Source organism: Ambystoma mexicanum, chromosome 3p, assembly GCF_040938575.1.
Source record: "Ambystoma mexicanum isolate Mex_15411 chromosome 3p, UKY_AmexF1_1, whole genome shotgun sequence".
Taxonomy (NCBI): domain Eukaryota; kingdom Metazoa; phylum Chordata; class Amphibia; order Caudata; family Ambystomatidae; genus Ambystoma; species Ambystoma mexicanum.
In genome coordinates, this window is record NC_090925.1 from 1,145,769,068 (window position 1) to 1,145,793,135 (window position 24,068).

At 42.8% G+C, this 24,068-nt stretch overlaps 1 protein-coding gene across 2 annotated transcripts in view; it reads right to left on the reverse strand.

Annotated features, from left to right (window-relative positions):
- The window catches only part of FSTL4 (follistatin like 4), a 2,447,383-nt gene that overhangs the window by 2,121,164 nt on the left and 302,151 nt on the right, over positions 1-24,068 (reverse strand). For both annotated transcript variants that reach the window (XM_069652538.1, XM_069652539.1), the window contains exon 3: positions 14,590-14,623. In XM_069652538.1, the coding sequence (XP_069508639.1) occupies positions 14,590-14,623 (34 nt within the window). The remainder of the gene's footprint in view (positions 1-14,589; positions 14,624-24,068) is intronic.

A 24,068-nucleotide genomic window follows, 5' to 3' on the forward strand; every position in this document is an offset into this window, starting at 1 on the left:
CAGAAAACAAACAGGTAAGCGGAAATAAACGGGAGGAGGAAACCGCGATCAGCGGTAACGGAAAGACACGGGCAGACGAACAGGGAGGGAAGGCACGGGGAACACAGAGAAACAACTGGAGGCAGAGCACAAACGTGGTGTACTCTTGAAGGCAGCAAGAAAGTTGCAACACACAGGTGTTCTGCATTTTAAGGTACTTGTAGGCAGTACAGCAGAAAGACTAGACCGCACCTTGCAGTGACTCAGAGTCTAGTCCTTTTTCCATAGCGCCCATCTGCTCCATACTTTCCATGGGCGATATATAACAGTGTGTGACGGCTCAGAGATCTTTAAAAATATTGAGGTGTCACACTGGGTAGTGCTGTTAGAGTTCTGGATAAATTTGCTCTTTTTAATTCAGTAATTCGCCAGTCGTAGGCTCAAAGTCTTTTTCACTTAATTGGGATTTCGAATAAGGATATCAATTGATGAACCTTGGTTGCCAAGATCGCACTACAGCTCTTCATGCACATGTTCGAGGACCAATCAGGAATAGTCACTGTGTTTGCTGATAGAATCACAAATTGAGGGGGGGAACAGTCTGATGTCTGTACCTTACCATCAAGGAGCAAAGATTTCCATACAACCCTTACATGTAACGATAAGAAGCCAATTTCATGTTTTATAACTGCCATCGGGACAGCATTGGGCAGGCACAGGATCCTTCTCCAGAATATTCCTTCAAGGTGCTCCCAGTCTCCCATGGCAAGACAAGGCAAGCTTCAGCAGCATAGGTGATTGCCGGTGTCACCTTCTGATTGTAGAAGTGGATCACCGGGTGGAGTGAAAACATTCCATACTTCTTCCCTCTCAAGGTGGCCTATTTGAGTTTGCTTTCCAGATATTCCTTCCACGGGATTTCCAATGGACTTACACCTGTATAAGAAAGGAATGTCAAACATTCCCTGGTATATGTACTGAAGCCAGTGCACATAACACCAGTATCATCGGTAGTTAAGGCCCAATGTATTTTCACTGATTGCAATCATGGAGGCACAAAGCACACGAGCACGACTTTCTAACAAAACTCACAAGAACATTGAGACTAAACCAACATGGAAAAAGGCATTCTTTCTCAATTCTCGTTGACATTTACATCACACAGTCCGATATGGATCTAATCATTAGTGTAGCTGAAATAAACTATTTATCACCAATAGCTCATCCAATGGAACAAGCACGCCATTTTCAGAGATCATAGACCGCTTCTCCGCGGAACAGCAGACTGCACTGGTGTAGGGTGCAACTGCATAAGATATTGCATTCTCACTGCCTAACGCCCCTTTATTACTTATAGAGGTGCACATCTTCATGCACAATCTGTATTACTCCTGACATGTTTATACCTTATTACTGTGTAGAGAAATTCCATTTTTGAAAGTCTCCCATAGGACATTATAAGAAATGTGAATGGATTGTTGAATCCAGTTGGATAAAAGGAATTAACTACCTGAAAAGTGGCATGCATTAATGTATGTAGCTACTGCTTAATTACCTATTTGGTTCAGTGGTTTCACTTTCATAGTAAAAGAGGTGTTAATGAAGACAAAGGAGGTCATTTTAGTGACATTGCACGTAGGGGACCTGTTTAATTCCCTCTTACTTGCAAACAGACCCCGACAAGCATGTTTAGTTAATTACACTTTGAGGTACAAAACCAACGTGTTTTTTTTTAGCTCTCCGTGGTGTAAATGATGCCGCCCTTTACGCATGGCAAGCAGTGTTTACAACAGATACCTATGGAACCCACATCCTTTTAGCTGGTGTAAAAAGCAGGCAGATTGCATAGGAATCCAAAGCATTTGCAGCAGCATGAAAATGGCATGCTCCCGTAAATGCACGCACACTTGAATGTCAGAGAGGATGGGGTGTCAGACATGGAAATGCTGTTCCAGGCCCCATCTCCAACATTTAAATCACTGAAAATATGGCATGGCGTAAATAGCATGTGTAAAGGCTGTACACATTCCTTTAATGCATACGTGTTACCGTACCATAAAAGGAATTTGACCATGTGTATATTTCAAAATATGTATTCATTTGTTGATGTTTTATAATGTGCTCTATGCAAATAATATGTGATTTAGAACACTAAAATGTAACTCTATTCTAGAATGAATCTAGAGTGACACACACATTCACTTAAACCAGCCAGATCAGTGGCAACGGGGTAACAGTGGTGCACATTTTGTGAATCAGCGGTCCAAGCCAACAGGCCGTTGAAGGGACTATTGCTGGGCAATATCAAATTTCCAATGCACAATGTTGCTTGGGACGAGCACAGACTCCAACCTTTGGGCAAATCCCTACCATTGAAAGATTGCATGAATGCAGGAGAGCATGTATTGCATAAGTGGGTGCCCCATGCAAATACATGCCTGCCCTCTGTGACCACCAGATGCAAATATCTAACAACAATTGTGTAGAAGGTGGTGAGGATTGGAAACCGCCTCTGGTGAAACTAACCTAAATATGGGTACTTTTTCTCGAAGGCACAAGCAAGTCTTCCTGGGATATTTGGTGTGTTGGGTGATCCTAGGAGACACTTTCCAACCTGAACTATGAGGTTTCATAGATTCTCTTTTGGGGGCAGCGGGGCGCAATACATTCTCACAAAGGCAGAAAAACAGGTCACTTGGACTATTTCTCTCTATGGTGGGTGTGTTTTTTTATGTAATGCTTCCCCACCTTGGCCTTAGCGCCCATCAGCATCATTTGCCACCCTTTAGGGATATGTCACTATCATTTTATAATGAGCACTTGAATGTTTACAACTCCATTCTAGTATTAAAAGGTTAGGAAGTGAGGTAACTCGTGCACGGCCAGAAAGACATTTCACTAGTAAATTTCCAATATTAAAGTAATAAATGCACTTGAATAAGTTTGCAACAGATATTTAATTAGACTGTTGGGCAGCCGACACGTATTTCGACCAAACAGGTCGTCCTCAAGGCCTAAAAGTCCTGCGACTTGAGTTTGATGCCGAACAGATAAATAGGTGTGATATCAATATTGATGAATGCAAAAGAGAGTTTTCAGCAGTTGGTATGTTAAAAGATGAGAGGTCATCAAGTCATTGCCCACTCATATTACTTGTTCATATGACAGCTCCTAATTTCTGTAAATCAATAAGTACTATGGGTTGGAAGTACCCACAAGTATGTGTGAGAGTCGCGCCGTTAATGGCATCTGTGCAAGTAGTCAAGGGTTCTATTGGTGCATTTATGACTATAATATTAGCACTTTACTAGTGACATTTCTTTCTGGCCGTGCGCGAGTAACCTTACTTCCTAATCAAATCAACCAGCATTAGCAGATTTGAGCCTAGTCTAGGGGGCTCTATGGAAGTGTAAACGCAGAAAGTTAATTCATAGTAACTATTTTAGGTGGAGAACATATGCACCAGTGAACTTGTCGAACCCTTTACCCTCAACCAGTGTAGTATTAAAAGGTAACTTAAAAACAAGCAGCATTTACACTGGACCGTGTCTCATATCTGTGAGTAAGATTGCAATGTTTATAATGATATGCTGCCTTCAACCACATGAGAAAAAATGTCACTTAGAAACAATCATAAACTATATTGTACTGAATTGTTACATTAACTAGATGATAGCAAGCATTGTAAACCCAACAGCTTTTGGCTGTTCGGTGAGTCGGCAAAATTACCTATCCTTTTATGTGGGGGAGGTGAGCAAACATGGTCTTTTTTGGTCTGCTCGGTGTCTGATGTGCCTCTCAAAGAGAGGTTGTAAAGGATCCCTCTGGCTCACATTTCCCCACAGGATGTGGTGTACCTGATTTCCAAGAAGCCACTGAGGTGACAGTATGTCAAGGGTCAAGCCATCCAGTAACACAGCGTGGAATCGAATTACCTTCCAAAGTGATAGCAGAGGACCCCAACAAAGGAGGAGATCATGAGAGCAGTCTCAAGGAGGTTAATCAACCTGCGATTCAGTTTCAGGACTCAGACTTCGAGAAAGCTCAATAAAGACTACTAATGGGATGAGGACTGAAATCGCAAAATTATCCGTGTCACAATGTGGAAGAAGATACAACTGCAGAAGAAACAAATGACTTTTACCAACTGAAAGTAAAATCGTGGAATGATCTCTGCATCCTCACTCTGTTCTCTAACAGGCCACTTGAAGACCCGAAACTGAATGATGAGCAGCAAATCTGGACCATGAAACAAATGAACGCCAAGATGGTGTAGGACATTCCCTATGCTTTTAAAGTCTTTCAGGCTCGGCTCAATTTACCCAGCAGTTACCTGATCAGATAATTAGCCAATACAGTTATTTGGTGAATAATAAGATAATGAGGACCTTTAGAAATTCAAAAGGAGTAAGATAATCCTAAAACGTGTTCCAGATAGAGCACGAAATTGTCTTGAAAGAGACTCCCAAACCCAGATATTTATAAGAACTAAGGAAATGTCATTAAGGATAATGCTGAGCAGGTAGATGAACAGCACACACATCCCCTAATATGAGGATAAAATAAAGATAATCTACATACCTTGTAAAAGGCAGAATTCTGGAAGAAACTGGGGGAAAACAACACCTGGAGGAGGGCCATAGAAACCATGAAGACTTAGAGAAGATCTCTGGGAGTAGTTAGTACCTGGCGAAAATGAGGTTTTTGTTGGGCCAGAGGTACACAACACCCTCTACCAGACCCCAGTGCAATTGGTTAGTCATGCTTAAAGGCTTACTACTGGTGACCCCTAGGAAACAGAGCAAATCCTCTGACCCAGGGTATGAGGGTGACAAAATATCAATGTGATGACAAGGATGCTGAGACAGGGAGAGAGAATTACCTATTAAAGTGTTGGGAATCCTAGGAAAAACAAAGTTAAAAAAATGATATTTTGATAATCCCAAGAAATGTTAAGGTCTAGGAGGGACTTGTTTTAAATCCTGAAATAAAGTAAAATCAAGAAGGGACCTGTTGTGAATCCAGAGAAAAGCTGAGGTCCAGGAGGGACCTGTTGACAATCCTAAGAAATATAGGGTCCAGGAATGAACCGTTGTGAGGCCTGAACAATTAAAAGTCCAGGAGGGACCTGTTGAGAATCATGAGAAAGGTGAAAGGCCAAGAGGAGACCGTTTGTGAAAATCTGATACAAACAGGTTCTATGGAAGACGAAGAGCATTGCCTGACTAAAGGGATATTGAGAGAATGAGGGCATCAATTAGACAAGCACATAAATGAGAAAATCATGTCAATGAAAGTTGCACAGTTAGGGGTCAGCCTAGGAAGTAGCAAGAGTCTAATCTACTTCCACGAGTCCAGAGGTGAAAGCTGAATAGATGGCCGAAAGATCCAGACTACGAGTAGCTCCCAAAGGAGATTTCCCAGGAATCATTGGATTTTGTTTGTTGAATTTGGATAGGGATAGGCCACAGTAAACTCTTGATTTGGCAAACAATTGAAACACTTACTTTATTAACATAGGATAGCCAAACGACCATGGATTTATGGAAACAAGGTGGAACTTTTTTGTTGTTCATCTTTTTTTAACATTACTTTGTAGAATATGGTGCTCCAGGAGGTGCAGGGGATTTAAGAAAAGGTGGCTTGGAACTTTATGATTGATTTAGAACCATTGAGGTGTAGGACTGCAAGCCTGGAAGTCCCATCGTGTTTATCCATCCTTCATGCCATTTCCTTTCAAGATTCCTTCTCATTTCAAGAGAACCTTTATAGTTCCTGCAGGTTTTCATCAAACACATTCCTGTGTTTTCTAGTAATAAAAAAAAACTTTGTGATAACTATACTGAGGGTGTACAGACTCAAATGCTCAGATAAACTTCACGTCGTGACTGAAGGATATATAAAATGTTGAATCAAAATCAGGACCTGTAGAACGTTGAATAACAAAAAAAATGTTATTAAAGTAATTAACACTAAGGAGACACACAATTCAAGCACAGAAATGCAGCACAAAACAAACACTGCTCTGGCTACCAATTGCAAATAAAGTCCACAGATGGTTTACCTTTCATCAGATCACAATGCCTGAAACATATGCCAAGTGAACATAATGACACATCACTAATGTATATGGGTGTTCCTAAACACTTCTCATCTACCACAATCCACGCCAATAGTTTAGGCTCCACTATGTATTGACACCTATGCACCAAAACCAAAAAAAAAAATAAAACAGGAATTCAAATTCTTATCTATGGTAGTAGTTATGTTTAAACCCACAAGCCATATATAATTGCATGGTTCAATAAAGGCTCTGGCTGTATTCATATAGTACTATTTTCACTGTCTTCAGAATCTTCCCTTACTGGGGACTAGGTTTAACTTTCTTTTTGATTAAATCCTTTACATTTCCCAGATTGAATGCTGGATTTTAAAACACAGTGCCACACATTGAATGTTGTGTGAGCCTTTTCCAATATCGAATGATTAGTCTTTCCCCACCTGAATTTCAAATGCACAGGTTCTTAATTCTGATATAGTCCAGACCTTCCTGAAGGCAGTGGCTTTCCTGCTCTTTGAGATGCTGCACAGAGAGGGTTCTGATACAGGTTTATGTGAAATTGTCGCTAGAGCCCAAGAACGAAGAAATTATGAAGATTGCAATGTGAAACAATGTGAAATGGAATTGTTTCTAAATTGTATGTTTTATATCCCACCATGCATTATATTCATGTAAGGAATGTAGATAATGTTGTATGCAACAATCTCAGGTGATATTATGCAACATTTGTGATGTCATGTTTATTGATTACGAAGGCCTTAAAATCAGGCCCATTGCAAGTTAGCTGGTGCAGTAATAACGTGCCAGTATTAAAGTATACTGGCCCATTAACCCATGGTCCAAATACGAGTTTGCCTCTAAAGCAGCAGAGTGACCTCTAGCTAAGAGGTGGAGGTAATTCTGTCACCTTACCGGCAGTAATCAACGGTATTACAGGCAGAGAGAATCAGCGAGTCGAGCACGCAGCTGAATGGGGCATCATGCAGTGGCAAATCTGCTTCCCGGCCAACTTGGCCGCTTATCCTTCTTTGGTCGATAAAGTGAGTGCTTCTAAATTGGTTAAAGAAAATCAGTTATTAACAGTGATATTACTCCTTTGGAATGTCATAGAGACTGACAAAGTTCATGGACTCCTCTATTATCCATATTTGAAATGCTAAAAATAAATAGCACCCACCAGTGACCCCATAGATTGTCCACACCATTACCTAACTGCAGGAGTAGTCAGAGCCTGCAATGATTCCTTGTGGGAATTCAGGACTAACATGCACGCGCTTAGCACTCCAAGACAGCTTTATTCATCTCCTTCAAATGGGATGGGAAAGGCTGGCATGTTGCAATGGAACTATTGAGCACATCCTCCATCCCAGCCAAAAAGCAGCAACCAGATAGTCAAAATATCTGGACATGTATGCAGATGAACATGACCTCAAGGCTAATGATCCAGAATGGAACCTTGACAACAGTCCACACACCAGGCATAGAACACATTAGATTAAGCAGTTGATTATGGCTCCTGTCGTCTTCTTTATACCTTTATGGTTATTTTTTAAATATGGTGCCTTCTTTCTATTATCGGTTTACAATATGTGATGCTCCCCCTTCACCAGGCTTGAGAGATGTATCTCTACAGAACAACTATGATTAACCACCTACCTAATTTCTATGTGCGGGGAGTATGCAACAGAAATGCATTCAAGATATTTCTCTATAAGATACCTGTCACACACTCCTAAGAAAATGTAACGATTGGGTTAGGATATTTACAATCAACTTTGTACCTTATAACCAGGGGTGTTGTCAGGGCTGGAGAAGAATGGTGGCTACAATAATGTTGGTACTTCGGGATAGATAGCCGTTTGCTTGTAACCCCTTAGCTTCTATCCGGGGCTACAACGAAACGACTTGGGGCTGTAGCCCCCCCATGGCACCCCTATCAACACATCTGCGAATCTAATATATAAACCTGAATGTATTTATGTGTGTGTGTGTGTGTGTATGTCCGGCTATACAAATCCACACCATGGAACCCACTGCTACCACATTTGGCATGGATTCCTCATTTGTCTGGGGCAAGATTGTAGTCTATGTTTGGATGCAAAAAATTCACTCTGTAGACACCCGCATTTACTGATGCTCACCCCAATTCACTATAGTAGGTACTAGAAGGAGGCAACATTTGCAAAAGTGTCTGAAGCAAAATTTTCGATGTGTTGGTTATTCCTTTGAAATGTTTCGCTACTGTATACAGTTCGAAAGTGTTTATTAAAGCATTTTTAAAGGGAATTTAAAAAAACTACATTTTATTTTATCATGGCACTCCAAATATGGGAAATGTCAAGGTTACAGTTTACTTAAGTTCATTCACAAGAAGAGAGCACAATCAATCAATGTTTCTTGGACATGTTCTCAAATGTGCTGAAGCCATTAAGTGACTGAAACATTGCGCACAAAAAACGAACATCACTTGGAAAAGCTCCATCTGAGGCAAAGCGGAAATCAATATCAAGAGCTTCTGAAACACAACAACAAACAGCAGCATGATTTGCCAACCAGCAGACAAGAGCTACTTTCTCCAGGACAAATGAGATGCCAGAGCAAACTGAAGCAAAACTTGCCGACAAGAGGACAAGAGCAACATCCTCCAGGGCACATGAAGCACCAGAGCAAACTGAAGCAAGACTTGCCGACAAGAGGACAAGAGCAACATCCTACAGGGCACATGTTACACCAGAGCAAACTGAAGCAAGACTTGCCGGCAAGAGGACAAGAACAACATCCTCCAGGGCACATGAGACACCACTCAATCAGGACACAGGTAATGCCGGGTACCCCAGCTAGTAATAAATATAAGAAAGGAAGTATTGATCTAAATCACCTACCTGGTGTGTTCAGCTATCTTCCTATTTCCCAACAAAGTTGTTACAGTGGTAAACATGCTCTTTACTTTAAGAATAGTGCCACTCCAGGCATAACTCAGCCCATGTGTGTTTGCAGCCCTACCACTCCCGGTTGTGCCTTTGACGTATCTGAAAGCAACGCCAAGAGAGATTCCCGGATCTATTCATCTGTTTAATTAAGTTTACCCACTCCACATTATTAAAAGATAAATTAAGTAGGATGTCACATCGGAAAGCAAACATCTTGCAAAGAAAATAAAGGCTGGCGATAAATGCAGTGAGTTTTCTGATGACTGATTTAAATTCAGCTGCATGGAAGTGTGAGACTGCCAATGGAGACAGATGGCGACTAGCACACAATAATAGAGGGCTGCTGGCTGCATAGGCGTGCATACCCTGAAGTGACATGTAATGTGAATTCAGATGGCACGCTGTCCTAGAGCTTTGCGAGCAGATCCTGCCCAATGCGTCATGGCACTCTGTAGAAAGATAATGCACGGTACGCTGCACCAAGTGAAGATGCGCGGGAGGGGAGAGCGCCAAATACATATTGGGAGCCACACGACAGACATGAAAGCCCAGGCATGCAGCTATGTAGAGCAAAGGGAGAATGCTAACACTCAGTACTCCACTGAGCGACAGGCAATCAGAAACCAAAAGACAAAAACGCTCGTCCTGAGCAGATAACACACCCTCCGAGCAGGGATTCCGCGAATGAGTAATCAAGAAAAGAAGGCGTGTCATCCCTGCTCCAGTCATTTATAGAGAAACAGTCGGGGAAAAGAGGCTCTCCCGACAAGAGTCAAGCAGAGCTCAGAAAGGAAGGAGATATGCAGCAGTTATTATCAACACAGAAGAGGGGTAGCTCTGTGTCAATGCACGGATCTTGGAAGCAAGACCACGGTGAGCAATCCTGAATCTGTGCTTGAAACCAAGCATGTTATAAATAACCTGCACTTGCACGATCTGAATGTACAAGGCCGGTCGGATGGTTCCACCCTCACCCCCCTTTGCTTGTTGGACCTTGAGACACACACGTGAATAGGTGCATAATAACTAACCTATATAAAAAAATGTAAGGCACAAGCAGGTCTCTTTTGCCACCAATGCTCGATAGAATTTGCAATTCAGGAGCTGTACTTGTTCCAAAAATCATTCATTTGTTATTGCTATAAAAAAATATGTACAAAATAAACACTGCCAGAATATTCCTGGCAGCCAAAGGAAACCATGGAAGGGCTGTAGCAAGTCCACACCCAAGATGCCAGAGCACCTCATATGTGTCCTTGCAAAGGTAACAGGAACCGTATACCTGTACTTGATAAGTGCTCGCAACCCCATCAAAAAACATAGACATTAACAGTGCAACATGATTGTCTCCAGACACACAGGGGATTGTACAGAACTTTGGCATTGCTGGGGGGGAGGGTCATCTTGTTAAGCATTAGAGGCTCAGATTAATTTGAAACCTTCCAGCCATCACCTCTTTTGTTTTGCTGTAGTTACTCCGAGTGGGACGGGTATGCCCAGCCGTGGGTCCATGTGCTTGCTGGTCTTATAGACCCAAGCTACTACTCACTGATGAGGCTCAATGAGGCTGAAACATGTTTGGGGATGCTTGTGGTCTCGTGCAGAAGGGATGTGACCCATCAGTTTGAGCTGGACTGCTCCTTTTGGGTTGGGACCAATCCTGATTTGGATATGGTCTTTCCCCTTTTGTAATGACTTGGCAGTAAAGAACAATGGTCTGGAGGGATGCCCAGGGCAATGCCAGAGGTTCAGAATAATTTTAAACCTTCCATCCATCACCTCTTTTGTTTTGCTGTAGTCACCCCGAGTGGGACCGATAGACCCAAGATACTCCTCACTGATGGGGCCCAACGAGGTCGAAACATGTTTGGGGATGCTTTTGGTCTCATGCAGAAGGGGTGTGACCCAGCAGTTGGGGTTGACTGCTCCTTTTGGGGGTGGGACCAATCCTGATATGCATATGGTCTTTCCCCTTTTGTAATGGCTTGGCAGCGAAGAAAAATGGTCTGGAGGGTTGCCCAGACCAATGCCAGAAGTTCAGATTCATTTGAAACCTTCCAGCCATCACTTCTTTTGTTTTGCTATAGTCACCCCGAGTGGGACGGGTATATCCATACGTGGGTCCTGTGCCTGCTGGGCCTAGAGACCAAAGCTACTGCTCACTGTTGAGGCCCAACAAGGCCAAAGCATGTTTGTGGATGCTTATGGTCTCATGCAGAAGGGATGTGACCCAGCAGCTCGGGCTGGACTGCCCCTTGTAGGGTGGGGCCAACCCTGATTTGCATATGAGCTTACCCCTTCTGTAATTGCTTGGCAGGCGAAGAACGATGGTCTGGAGGGTTGCCCAGAGCAATGCCAGAGGTTCAGATTAATTTGAAACCTTCAAGCCATCACCTCTTTTGTTTTGCTCTAACAAAACTACCCACGCTGACAACGATCTGCCACCCTAAGTAAAAACAGTCACCTGCCTACATCAATGGGTAGAAGGCGGCCCAGATCTCAGTTTTTAAATGCAGGGTACAGCTCGTACGCAATAGAAATGTGTGAGATAGTCATCCTACCACCATCATCAAATGGTGGCATAGCACCAGTGAGGAAGTTCATTGATATGTAAAACATTTTAACATTGGTACAGGCTAGAAATCACCTCAAAACAGCTCAGAACGCTTTCAGATAGACCATGCAAATAACCAGATTTACCCAATGGCTTTCACCACAACCTTTAAAAAAGTGAATGAATATTCAGTAATTACTGTGCACACACAAGGGCTGCTTTACAAAAGTGTTTTTCAATGTGGAAACCCCCATTGTAAATCAGGCCCAGGGATTATCTGGTCTGAAGCTGCGTGCATGCACAGTGCAATTAGGAGTGTGCTGTGGAAAGCACATAACTAAATCTCAAAGGGGCGAACTTGGAAATCTTCCATTCTCTAACCTAATTCCCCTGCACCTAGTGGTTTGTGCTGCAGACCAGGTGCAGGGGAACGCACAAGGAGGCGAGGGGTCTTATCTGGCCCATCAAACCAAAACCCCTCCAAAAATAGAAACCGACAAGCTCTGAATGAGCATGTCTATCTGTATTCCCCATTCCCAAAAGGAGGTGGAGGTGGAAACAGTGCATTTTAACTGAGGGACCCTGGGTAGGCATTCACAGCCAATTCATTGATTGGCCGCAAGTGGTTATGGGTTGCCTACAGTCCCTTCACCCTTGCACTGCCCTATGCCTCCTCATGACAACCTTCACTACTCCCAACACTCAGCTACTGTAGACAGGGCTGCAGTTCCTCTTCAGTAGGTTGGCTCTCCCACAACCATGGAGACATTTTTTTCACTTGGGTACCAATAAGTCCTCTGGTGTGTTGAAGGGCTGAAAAAGCAGACGCGTTGCTGTTTATTGGGGTTCGTGCTGCCACTTTGTGATATTTGATGGCCAATATAGCATCTGCCAGGTCAACACAAGAATGTGAAAAAGACTTTTCACCCTTCCTGGATCACAAAATAAGTTTTTATTTTTTATTTCTTATTCTCTGAGCCACCACCATTAAACAAAATGGCTGAGTAGGATTTGTGCATTATGTACCCATGTTAAAACACTGAGAAGGAATTCACTGCTCTCTAGACTAGGCTGCCTGGGACAAGATGAAAGGGAGAATGGGCCACACATAGAGTCTCCCAACTAAAACCTTCTGCTATAAAGCGGGAGCAGACAAGGTTATTGGCAAGAGGGATTCTGAATACAACGTCCCAGCATGGACACACTTAAACGCAATCCCCTTCCGAGCCTCAAACGCATGTGGGGGAGCGGGAGTAGGAGGGAGAGGATTCATTTACAGAATGCCAGTGTCCATAAAGTCAATACACAGACTCTAATATGCAACGAGATCCATTCAATTCTGATGATATTGCACAGTTACACCAACATCGAGAACGTATAATCCCAATATCTTACCATCGGAGAAGGCTGACATTCCAGGTAGCATATCCTTTCACAAAAAGCGACGGGTAACTGAATGTGTTTCTACTAGGAGAGCGAGCTGCCCCAACCCACTGAATGGTCGCATCAATGGCATTAGACAATTTGAGGAACCCCGACTACTGTACAGCTTCACACGTTAACCCTTGGGCGATTGCATGCAACTGTCCTAGAGGTGCTAATTTACATTTAATCAAGCACATGCCGGGACTGACCAAGCTAGTCTCATGAACATCAAATGCTTTGGGTAAAGGTTTCATCCACACAATCACAGCATGCTGTCATGGAATTGGGAAACTTAATTAGCCAGCGCGGTTTTGGGGTGTAGTTGCAGCTGAAAACCTTTTGTTGCCCTGCTTGATAATGATAGACGCCTTGTCAAGGTGTGTGCTAATACCTTTTGAACGGTATCCAGTCATTTGATTGCAAACAGTACAGAGTGGTACATAACAGAGTGTACAATAACACAGAAAAACACTGAACATATTAAATACATATATAGGTAAGGGGTTAAAATGTGTGGGATGGGGTAGAGGTGGCGTTATAATGGTAGAAAATCAGGAGGCCTGGGTGCACCCGCAAATTAAAAATAACACAAAGATGTTGGTGTTTTTCAGTGTTGTGCCCACGTTGAAATGAACCACTCTGCAATTGTGGTCGGTAAAATCACATATAACCCTTTTGAACAAGATATTGCAATATATTGCAAGATCAATACTTGCCCTGATGATTCCCCATGCTACTAGTATAGCCTTATAGGCCCAGGAAGAGGTTCATTATCGTGAGATAATGACCCACCACCCAATTATGGCCAGAGGTGAAGCCGAGGGCCATAATTTGGGCAAGAGTTATTATCTCAATATTGCTGACTTAGTCCAGGGACACGTGTTTCAGGTTCATAAACTCCCGGCAACTCGGATACCTAGTCATGCAAGTGTGTCTCTTGATGTCTGGGGATGCTGTGTGCCCTTCATGCCATTGCTGATAGGGTGTACATTTTCAAAGCGTGTATTTAACAGTCTAGGACGAAAACATAAACACATGACATAACCTTGCATTGAAAAGCACAGCTGTTTCCTTCGTCCATCTTTTAAGGTGTCAATAACTCCTCAAGAAGGCATCCCTGAATGAATCGCGCGAGTACTGGATGGTAAACAGGTTGCTGTCGGTGTCTAACTTTGAGCTGTTGTGGTTGACAACTGTCTAAGATGAGGCCGCGCGTCACAAGTGTCACTCTTTCCATTGTTTGAAATCTATCCCTAAGCACGAACATGTGCGTTTGCTCTTCAAATACATGTTAATTCGAGTCATATTTCAGTGCAGCTTCCGGAAGCTCTGGGGAGCCAAAAGCTTTTTTGAACAAATCAAAGGATCACGATTCCAGAGCTCCCCAGGTTCGCGCGTGGCGCTCAGTATAGCAGCAGCGCTCTAAGACTGCAAACACCAGGAGCACGCTGGGCTTTCTCGCAATGCTACAGGTAAATGTCACCAGCTCGGTACATAGACACGGCTCTTTAACATTCAGAGAGCATAACACTGCGGCGCTTTGCGCATGCATACAGGGGCCCCTTCTTTGAGCAGCTCCCCTCAGATCACGCAACAGTTACATAGTTAAGGGCACTGAAACAAGAGCGGTGTTCCCTTACCTTTCCTTCGTGAAATGTCAAGCCTCCTCGATTCCTGCAAGGGAAAGAGATGTAGGTGAGTGCAAGGCACGGCACACTATCATGCTACAAATCTGCATCGCAAGAGATCAAACGTCATGTGCGGCTTCAATGCATTGCGACACAATATTACACATGGTTATCTAACTCCTTGCGGTTTTAACGTAGCATTGGGCAATTTAAGGTCCACAGGGAAGGATTGCAAACAGGCATGCTGTTAGATTGTGTGCAGTGCTATCATGGGCCCAGTCTACACAAACGGTCCTTCCAAGAGGATAATGGCTAAGATTTGGTAAAGTTAAGTCTTCCCTATGTTGCGTATAGTCAGAATAATGCATGATGCAACCATAGACATTTTAATGACAGGCCTACAAGCACTACAGAAAAAAAGATACATTGACATTGATGCACACGTATTTAATGGCGCATAGATTGCCGAGTTCATGTAGCACCAAATGCCACCATGTCAGGGGTCTGCAGCATTTGGCTCTCCAGATGATTTGGACTACAACGCCCATCAGCCCAATGCAGCAAAGTCAATGAGAGTAGTAGTCCACTACAGCCATCAGCCCAATGCAGCAACGCCAATGAAAGTGTTAGTCCACTAAAGCTCCCATCAGCCCAATGCAGCAAAGTCAATGAGAGTAGTAGTCCACTAGAGCACCCGTCAGCCCAATGCAGCAAAGTCAGTGAGAGTAGTAGTCCACTACAGCCATCAGCCCAATGCAGCAATGTCAATGAAAGTGTTAGCCCACTAGAGCATCCGTAAACCCAATGCAGCAAAGTCAATGAGAGTAGTAGTCCACTAGATCACCCACCAGCCCAATGCAGCAAAGTCATTGAGAGTAGTAGTCCACTACAGCCGTTAGCCGAATGCAGCAACGTCAATGAAAGTGTTAGTCCACTAGAGCAGCCGTCAGCCCAATGCAGCAAAGTCAATGAGAGTTTTAGTCCACTATAGAACCCGTCAGCCCAATGCAGCAAAGTCAATGAGAGTAGTAGTCCACTAGAGAACCCACCAGCCCAATGCAGCAAAGTCAGTGAGAGTTTTAGTCCACAAGAGCACCCGTCAGCCCAATGCAGCAAAGTCAAAGAGAGTTTTAGTCCACTAGAGCACCCATCAGCCCAATGCAGCAAAGTCAGAGTAGTAGTCCACTACGGCCATCAGCCCAATGCAGCAACGTCAATGAAAGTGTTAGTCCACTAGAGCACCCGTCAGCCCAATGCAGCAAAGTCAACTAGAGTTTTAGTCCACCAGAGCACCTGTCAGCCCAATGCAGCAAAGTCAATGAAAGTAGTATTCTGCAACAGCTCCCATCAGCCCAAGGCAGCAAAGTCAATGAGAGTTTTAGTCAACTAGAGCACCCGTCAGCCCAATGCAGCAAAATCAATGAAAGTAGTGTTCCGCTACAGCTCCCATCAGCACAATGCAGCAAAGTCAATGAGAGTTTTAGTCCACTAGAGCACCTGTCAGCCCAATGCAGCAAAATCAATGAATGTAGTATTCCGCTACAGCTCCCATCTACCCAATGCAGCAAAATAAATGAGAGTTTTAGTCCACTACAGCCATCAGCCCAATGCAGCAAAGTCAATGAGAGTAGTAGTCCACTAGAGCACCAGTCAGCCCAATGCAGCAAAGTCAGTGAGAGTAGTAGTCCACTACAGCCATCAGCCCAATGCAGCAAAGTCAGTGAGAGTAGTAGTCCACTAGAGCACCCACCAGCCCAATGCAGCAAAGTCAATGAGAGTAGTAGTCCACTAGAGCACCCACCAGCCCAATGCAGCAAAGTCAATGAGAGTAGTAGTCCACTACAGCCATCAGCCCAATGCAGCAACGCCAATGAAAGTGTTAGTCCACTAAAGCTCCCATCAGCCCAATGCAGCAAAGTCAATGAGAGTAGTAGTCCACTAGAGCACCCGTCAGCCCAATGCAGCAAAGTCAGTGAGAGTAGTAGTCCACTACAGCCATCAGCCCAATGCAGCAATGTCAATGAAAGTGTTAGCCCACTAGAGCATCCGTAAACCCAATGCAGCAAAGTCAATGAGAGTAGTAGTCCACTGGATCACCCACCAGCCCAATGCAGCAAAGTCATTGAGAGTAGTAGTCCACTACAGCCGTTAGCCGAATGCAGCAACGTCAATGAAAGTGTTAGTCCACTAGAGCAGCCGTCAGCCCAATGCAGCAAAGTCAATGAGAGTTTTAGTCCACTATAGAACCCGTCAGCCCAATGCAGCAAAGTCAATGAGAGTAGTAGTCCACTAGAAAACCCACCAGCCCAATGCAGCAAAGTCAGTGAGAGTTTTAGTCCACAAGAGCACCCGTCAGCCCAATGCAGCAAAGTCAAAGAGAATTTTAGTCCACTAGAGCACCCATCAGCCCAATGCAGCAAAGTCAGAGTAGTAGTCCACTACGGCCATCATCCCAATGCAGCAACGTCAATGAAAGTGTTAGTCCACTAGAGCACCCGTCAGCCCAATGCAGCAAAGTCAACTAGAGTTTTAGTCCACCAGAGCACCCATCAGCCCAATGCAGCAAAGTCAGAGTAGTAGTCCACTACGGCCATCAGCCCAATGCAGCAACGTCAATGAAAGTGTTAGTCCACTAGAGCACCCGTCAGCCCAATGCAGCAAAGTCAATGAAAGTAGTATTCTGCAACAGCTCCCATCAGCCCAAGGCAGCAAAGTCAATGAGAGTTTTAGTCAACTAGAGCACCCGTCAGCCCAATGCAGCAAAATCAATGAAAGTAGTGTTCCGCTACAGCTCCCATCAGCCCAATGAAGCAAAGTCAATGAGAGTTTTAGTCCACTAGAGCATCTGTCAGCCCAATGCAGCAAAGTCAATGAGAGTTTTAGTACACTAGAGCACCTGTCAGCCCAATGCAGCAAAATCAATGAATGTAGTATTCCGCTACAGCTCCCATCTACCCAATGCAGCAAAATAAATGAGAGTTTTAGTCCACCACAGCCATCAACCCAATGCAGCAAATCAATGAAAATGTTAGTCCACTAGAGCACCCATCAGCCCAATGCAGCAAAGTGAATGAGTGTAGTAGTCCACTACAGCCATCAGCCCAATGCATCAACGTCAATTAAAGTGTTAGTCCACTAGAGCACCTGTCAGCCCAATGCAGCAAAGTCAATGAGAGATTTAGTCCACTAGAGCACCCGTCATCCCAATGCAGCAAAGTCAATGAGAGGTTTAGTCCCCTAGAGCATGCATCAGCCCAATGCAGCAAAGTCAATGAGTGTAGTAGTCCATTACAGCCATCAGCCCAATGCAGCAATGTCAATGAAAGTGTTAGTCCACTAGAGGACCCGTCAGCCCAATGCAGCAAAGTCAATGAGAGTGTTAGTCCACTAGAGCACCCATCAGCCCAATGCAGCAAAGTCGATGAGAGTTTTGGTTCATTAGAGCACCGTCAGCCCAATGCAGCAAAGTCAATGAAAGTAGTAGTCCGCTACAGCTCCCATCAGCCCAAGGCAGCAAAGTCAATGAGAGTTTTAGTCCACTAGAGCACCCGTCAGCCCAATGCAGCAAAATCAATGAATGTAGTATTCCGCTACAGCTCCCATCAGCCCAATGCAGCAAAGTAAATGAGAGTTTTAGTCCACTACAGCCATCAGCCCAATGCAGCAAAGTCAATGAAAATGTTAGTCCACTAGAGCACCCATCAGCCCAATGCAGCAAATTCAATGAGTGTAGTAGTCCACTACAGCCATCAGCCCAATGCAGCGTCAATGAAAGTGTTAGTCCTCTAGAGCACCCATCAGCCCAATGCAGCAAAGTCAATGAGTGTTTTAGTCCACTAGAGCACCCGTCAGCCCAATGCAGCAAATCAATGAACGTAGTTTTCCGCTTCAGCTCCCATCAGCTGAATGCAGCAAAGTCAATGAGAGTTTTAGTCCACAACAGCCATCAGCCCAATGCAGCAAAGTCAATGAAAATGTTAGTCCACTAGAGCACCCTTCAGCCCAATGCAGCAAATTCAATGAGTGTAGTAGTCCACTACAGCCATCAGCCCAATGCAACAACGTCAATGAAAGTGCTAGTCCTCTAGAGCACCCATCAGCCCAATTCAGCAAAGTCAATGAGCGTGTTAGTCCACTAGAGCACCCGTCAGCCCAATGCAGCAAATCAATGAACGTAGTTTTCCGCTACAACTCCCATCAGCTGAATGCAGCAAAGTCAAAGAGATTAGCAGTCCATGCAGTGGTCGAAGTGTACGGAAAGAAGTAGTGGAACTATGTTCCCAACAGGCCTGCACCACTCCCCACAAACCCCATCACACATGCGCCTGCTGTTTAGGGGAACGTTCAGTGCAGTGCACTGAAAGTGCAAGTTTCAACTTCTTCCTAAACGTTTATTTTAAAACGAAACTGTTTCTTTTTAAAATAAAAGTATAGCAACAGTAAAACTTGATTTAAAGAAGTAGAGGAGCAACGCTCCCGACCGCTCCGACCACTGAGTCCATGCACCCATCATCCCAATGCAGCAAAGTCAATATGTATTTTTTCATTTTTTTAACTTTTCACAGCAAACTGCTTGAGTAGTAGCTGGGATATATATTCTGGCGAGAATGCGTATAAATTGATATTATTTAAGCAGTCCAAGTGAGTGTAAATACTAGCAGGAAAATGCCTGCATGTAAGTATGGTAGCGTTTTCCCACCTGTTGTCTGTGGCTGTATCACCTGCCACAGCCCCAGAGGGCCCCTTTCCCGAACAGGGAACACGGATACAGATTTGTAGCCATTGGGCTCCACATATGCACTGCCGTGGCAGAACCAGGAATGCCCGTTTATTTGTACGCAACAGACTTATGTCACTCCGTCACGTGTCACATGACTTATTACAGTCTTCCCTTTTTATGGGGACAATACACCCCCAATACAGTAAACCATGACATGGATATCCTAACAGTATGCAGTGAATTAAAAACCAGCAACAGTGCGCACATTTCTGAACATTGAACGTCTAAAACAACTGAAATCATGTTCGCTGACCCGGCATGCAAGGCACCACCCAATGTTTCATATCCCCCGACATCATTACTCAAACATAACATAGTCATCGAAACGTGAGGGTCTCCTACTCCCTCCGCATTGTGGGTATCTGCTATTCTCTCCCCCTCCAGACGGTCCCTCACTTACCGGGTCTGGATCGACTAGTCCTTGGGAGGACCATGGACATCTTTCAAATCTTTACGCCAGTTCCTCAATCGGTATGTGAAAGGCAAAGACAAATTCAAAATTAAACTACTACAAAATATGGACCCCTGTCCAGTGTGCAAATACACAGGACTACAAGGACATTCTTTAGCCTGCATTTCTGGACCTATTTGCAAAAGCACCTTCCACCCTATCAAAATGATATCAACACACCATAGAACTATACAAAATCTGGTCCATAAACTGTACTATGCCAAAATGTCCTGCTTTAGGACTAGCCAACTTAAATAACAATCTTCCACATGGTACAGCCAAACAACTACTCGAAGAAATAGTGCATATCCATAGAAAATATTTTGAAATTGAAAGCCACTTACAAAATGTAATAGATTTACAACAGACTACCAACAACTGTACAGATGTCAACCTTCTATTACACGCATACAAAAAAGAAATACTAAAGTACATCTGCTGAAGTACCCAACCATTTGTGTGTATGTGGCTGCAGGACTTTTTATAAAAATAGCACAAAAACTGTAGACATAACATACAAAATAGAAGACAATGAATATTCCAAATGGTTCCAATTAGCTCTCTATTTTATAGCAGAAAACAAATACGAAATTGCTGACCCCTTAATGCTTTGCATTTACTGCACTGCAAAACTTGACAACAACCACACACTTTCACGTGCTATCACAAATAACTTGGAATTATTCCCATTACCAAAACCCCTGCACTAACTCAACTTATATGAGAGCATCATCATTTAAACAGTGCACCCATTTCAAGCAATAATACGCCTTCAATCAAAAACAGCAAAACTACCTCCCTCTGAATTAGTGAATGGCATTTGTTGCAAAGTAGTTTATTTGCCATTAGATCTCAAAGAAAATGTACACACTCTTGGAGTGTAACGTCCAATAGATCAATCATTAATTATCTTAGTAAATGGCGTACCTACAAAAGACAAAAATAATTGGCAACAATTCATGGACTTACTTAACATTAGACAAGCCCTGCAATATCTAAAAGACAACAATGAATACTACAAAGAAATTAATATTGAAGAAAACCTGAGGGAAACCACTGAATAATTCAAGAGTCATCAGAATTGGTCAATTTGAACTTCTAAATCCTGCTACAGAATCCAATATTTTAGGCCATTATACAATTCACCCATTACACTCTAAAGATGCCATAGAAGATGCACTGGAAATGTACCAAATGCGAAAAGCCAAAGGATCTCCAATCAGCATATGGGTAAAAATGTATACAAACACGTGCCTTTGCTCTATTCGTTCCTACTGGCAAGGAGGAAGGTACGATGATAGACCCACACAAATAACATCATCAGAATACTGTTCTTTACAAATGTATTCTGAAGACCTCAGATTCCGACAAAACGTGGAATATATATTTCACTTTCTCTTTGAAAGTGAACTAGCAACTCTATGCTATGGTATTGCACACACATTGAAATAAGGTACCCATTTTCAAAATATGTCAGCTACGGAATTACTACAAAAAGTGCAAGAAAAAGATGAGATTTTACAGTCAAGCATTACAAATCTTTTAGCAAACATGCGTGGTACAAAAGAATACTGGTTCCGACGTCACAGAGATGTACGCTGTATGTTAAGAAACCTTGGCCCACCCACTTGGTTTGTGACATTGGGCCGTCGTTAACCCTTAACGCCTATTCTGATTTTAACGGCTGCTTTTAGCAGCCGTTAAAATCCATGGCGCTAACCTGCCATGATGCTAATTACGCCACCGTAATTTACGGTGGCGTAATTAGCGCCTTCCCCACTCCCATTATGCCCTATGGGGCAAAAATGGGAATGGGGAAGGGAAAATGGGAAATGGGGATTTACCGCCCCACTCTGCTCTCTAGATCTTGTGAATGTATCAAGATATTTCCATCATCGCTTCATTGCTATGCTACACTTCATTTGTGATAAAACTGTTCCTCCCCTCAGAAGAGTGCAACACTTCTTTTGAGAAAAGAATACCAAGCCAGAGGAGCACCACACATCCACATGCGTTTGTGGATTAAAGCTGCTCCTAAATTTGATCAGGACAGTGATGCCACTGTTTTTCAGTTCATCCAGAAAGATGTCACTTGTGAAATCCCTTCACAAACAACACATAGTGTCTTTCATGCACCAATTTTACAATTTCAAAGACACAAATGTGGAAAATATTGTTGTCGCAAATATAAAAACAAAGGGAAATACTACACCAAATGCCACTTTGGTTTCCCTAGACCAGTCTCAACAACAGGTCAAGTAAACAACTTCATGACTTCAGTTATAAAAGGTCAAAGGTAAATCACCTAAGAACACATATTACAAAAAATGAACAGAGGAATCAAAATACATCAATGATTACAATGCAATCATTGCCCTCATATGGAATGCACACATAGATGTGCAGTACATTGCAGACAATTCCACAGTAAATGCACTATATGTCACAGCCTACTTAACCAAAGCAGAGAAAACAGGGCATCAGGACCTCTGGGATGACATATCATCTGTCAAAACACTATCTCAAAAATTGTACAGCTTAGGCATAAAAAAGCTCTCTCATAGAGAATGTGGCTGGTATGAAGCTGCAGACCATTTAACCGGTACTGTCTTTTATGGAAAATCTGACAATATAGTATGGCTAAGTCTCGGTCCTGCTAAATTTAGAAAAAGAGTTCTCAAGTCATATGAAGACATAAAAACAATAGCCAAAAATGATCCCAACAGCCAAGACATTTTGAAAAATGATTTACTAGACACATACTACCCAAATAGGAGTACCAGTTTGAAAACCATGTGTCTCTACCACATAGCCCAAAACGTTACATACAAAAATAATATTAAACCAGATGAAAAGAAATGTAGATACAGATTGGCAAATTGTGAATGCAGCTTAGTGAAACTTACCAAACACAGCTCAATTAATCATATAAAATTGTCATTAAAACCTCCTCAACATAAAGAACTGTATTACATGTCCATGCTACAACTCTTTAACCATGGAGAAAAGAAGAAGAGTTACTGGATATGTATGAAGATGCTTTCAAAGCAAATGAAAGCACTATAACAGATGTAAACTTTACACAGTACCAAACAATGTTGCACAATGAACAGCAACACAAAGAAGAACTCCAGGTCCAACTAGATGTGTACACTCCTGACAGTAGTTAACCTTCTGTAACAGAAAGCCAAGAACCACTTGGATAGCCAGTAATAGCAAATGAGGCAGAATTAGCCATGGCAGAAGTAGAAAACACCATGTGTCAGTATGAGCAATCAACAGAATACTTTGCTGTACTGAAATCACAACTAAACAATGAGCAGCATAGCATTTTCAAAGAAGTAACAAAACAAATTGAACATGGTGTGCAACATGAAAATAAAAACTGTAACTGCCAAGATTACAAACCTATACTGCTATACGTGAGTGGTCAAGCTGGCTCAGGCAAAACATTCTTAATCAAAATCATCAACAATTTCCTCCAACAATTGACAAACAACAAACTGTCAGCTGTTGTAACTGCCCCCACAGGTTTAGCTGCCTACAACATAGGCAGTGTCACTTTTCACCGATTACTACTCCTTCCAGTGGAACACCAAAACAAATTAGACTATTAAAATTTTTATACAGTAGCTGCAATGGAACTATGCAGAGTTTTCAAACAAATGAAAATGCTGCTAATAGATGAGGTGAGCATGGTCTTCAACCTAATGTTGGCTTTAATTCACCTCAGACTACAAGAGGTCCACAAAACAGACTACAAAGAGCTCTTTGGAGGAAAACACATTATTGTTTTCAGAGAGCTTCTTCAATGAACACCAGTGAAAGCTCAACCTATTTTTAAAACCTTAGGGCACAAACTGTGCCATAAAACTCTTGGCAGCATAGGAAATATCAAGCTTTGGAAACATTTCCAATACAGAGAATTAACTGAAAACATGCTGCAGTCTGCAGACCTCACATACGTGAACATTTTAAAAAGTATTAGAGTTGCTGTACTATCTCAAGAAGCACAAACTATATTAAAAACCAGGCACATCCATTCACTCTATGGCCATAACCCATGTGCTACTGATCTCATGGAACAATTAGCACACACAAATGTCAATTGTATGTCATTGATGCCAACTCTTGCAAGTTGTTCAAAATTTAATGAAACCATGTTAGAAAAACAAATGCAACCAAAAGTTCAAATTGACTCCACAGACAAACTGACGTACATGGTACAACACTACCCATGTATCAACAAGCCACAAAATA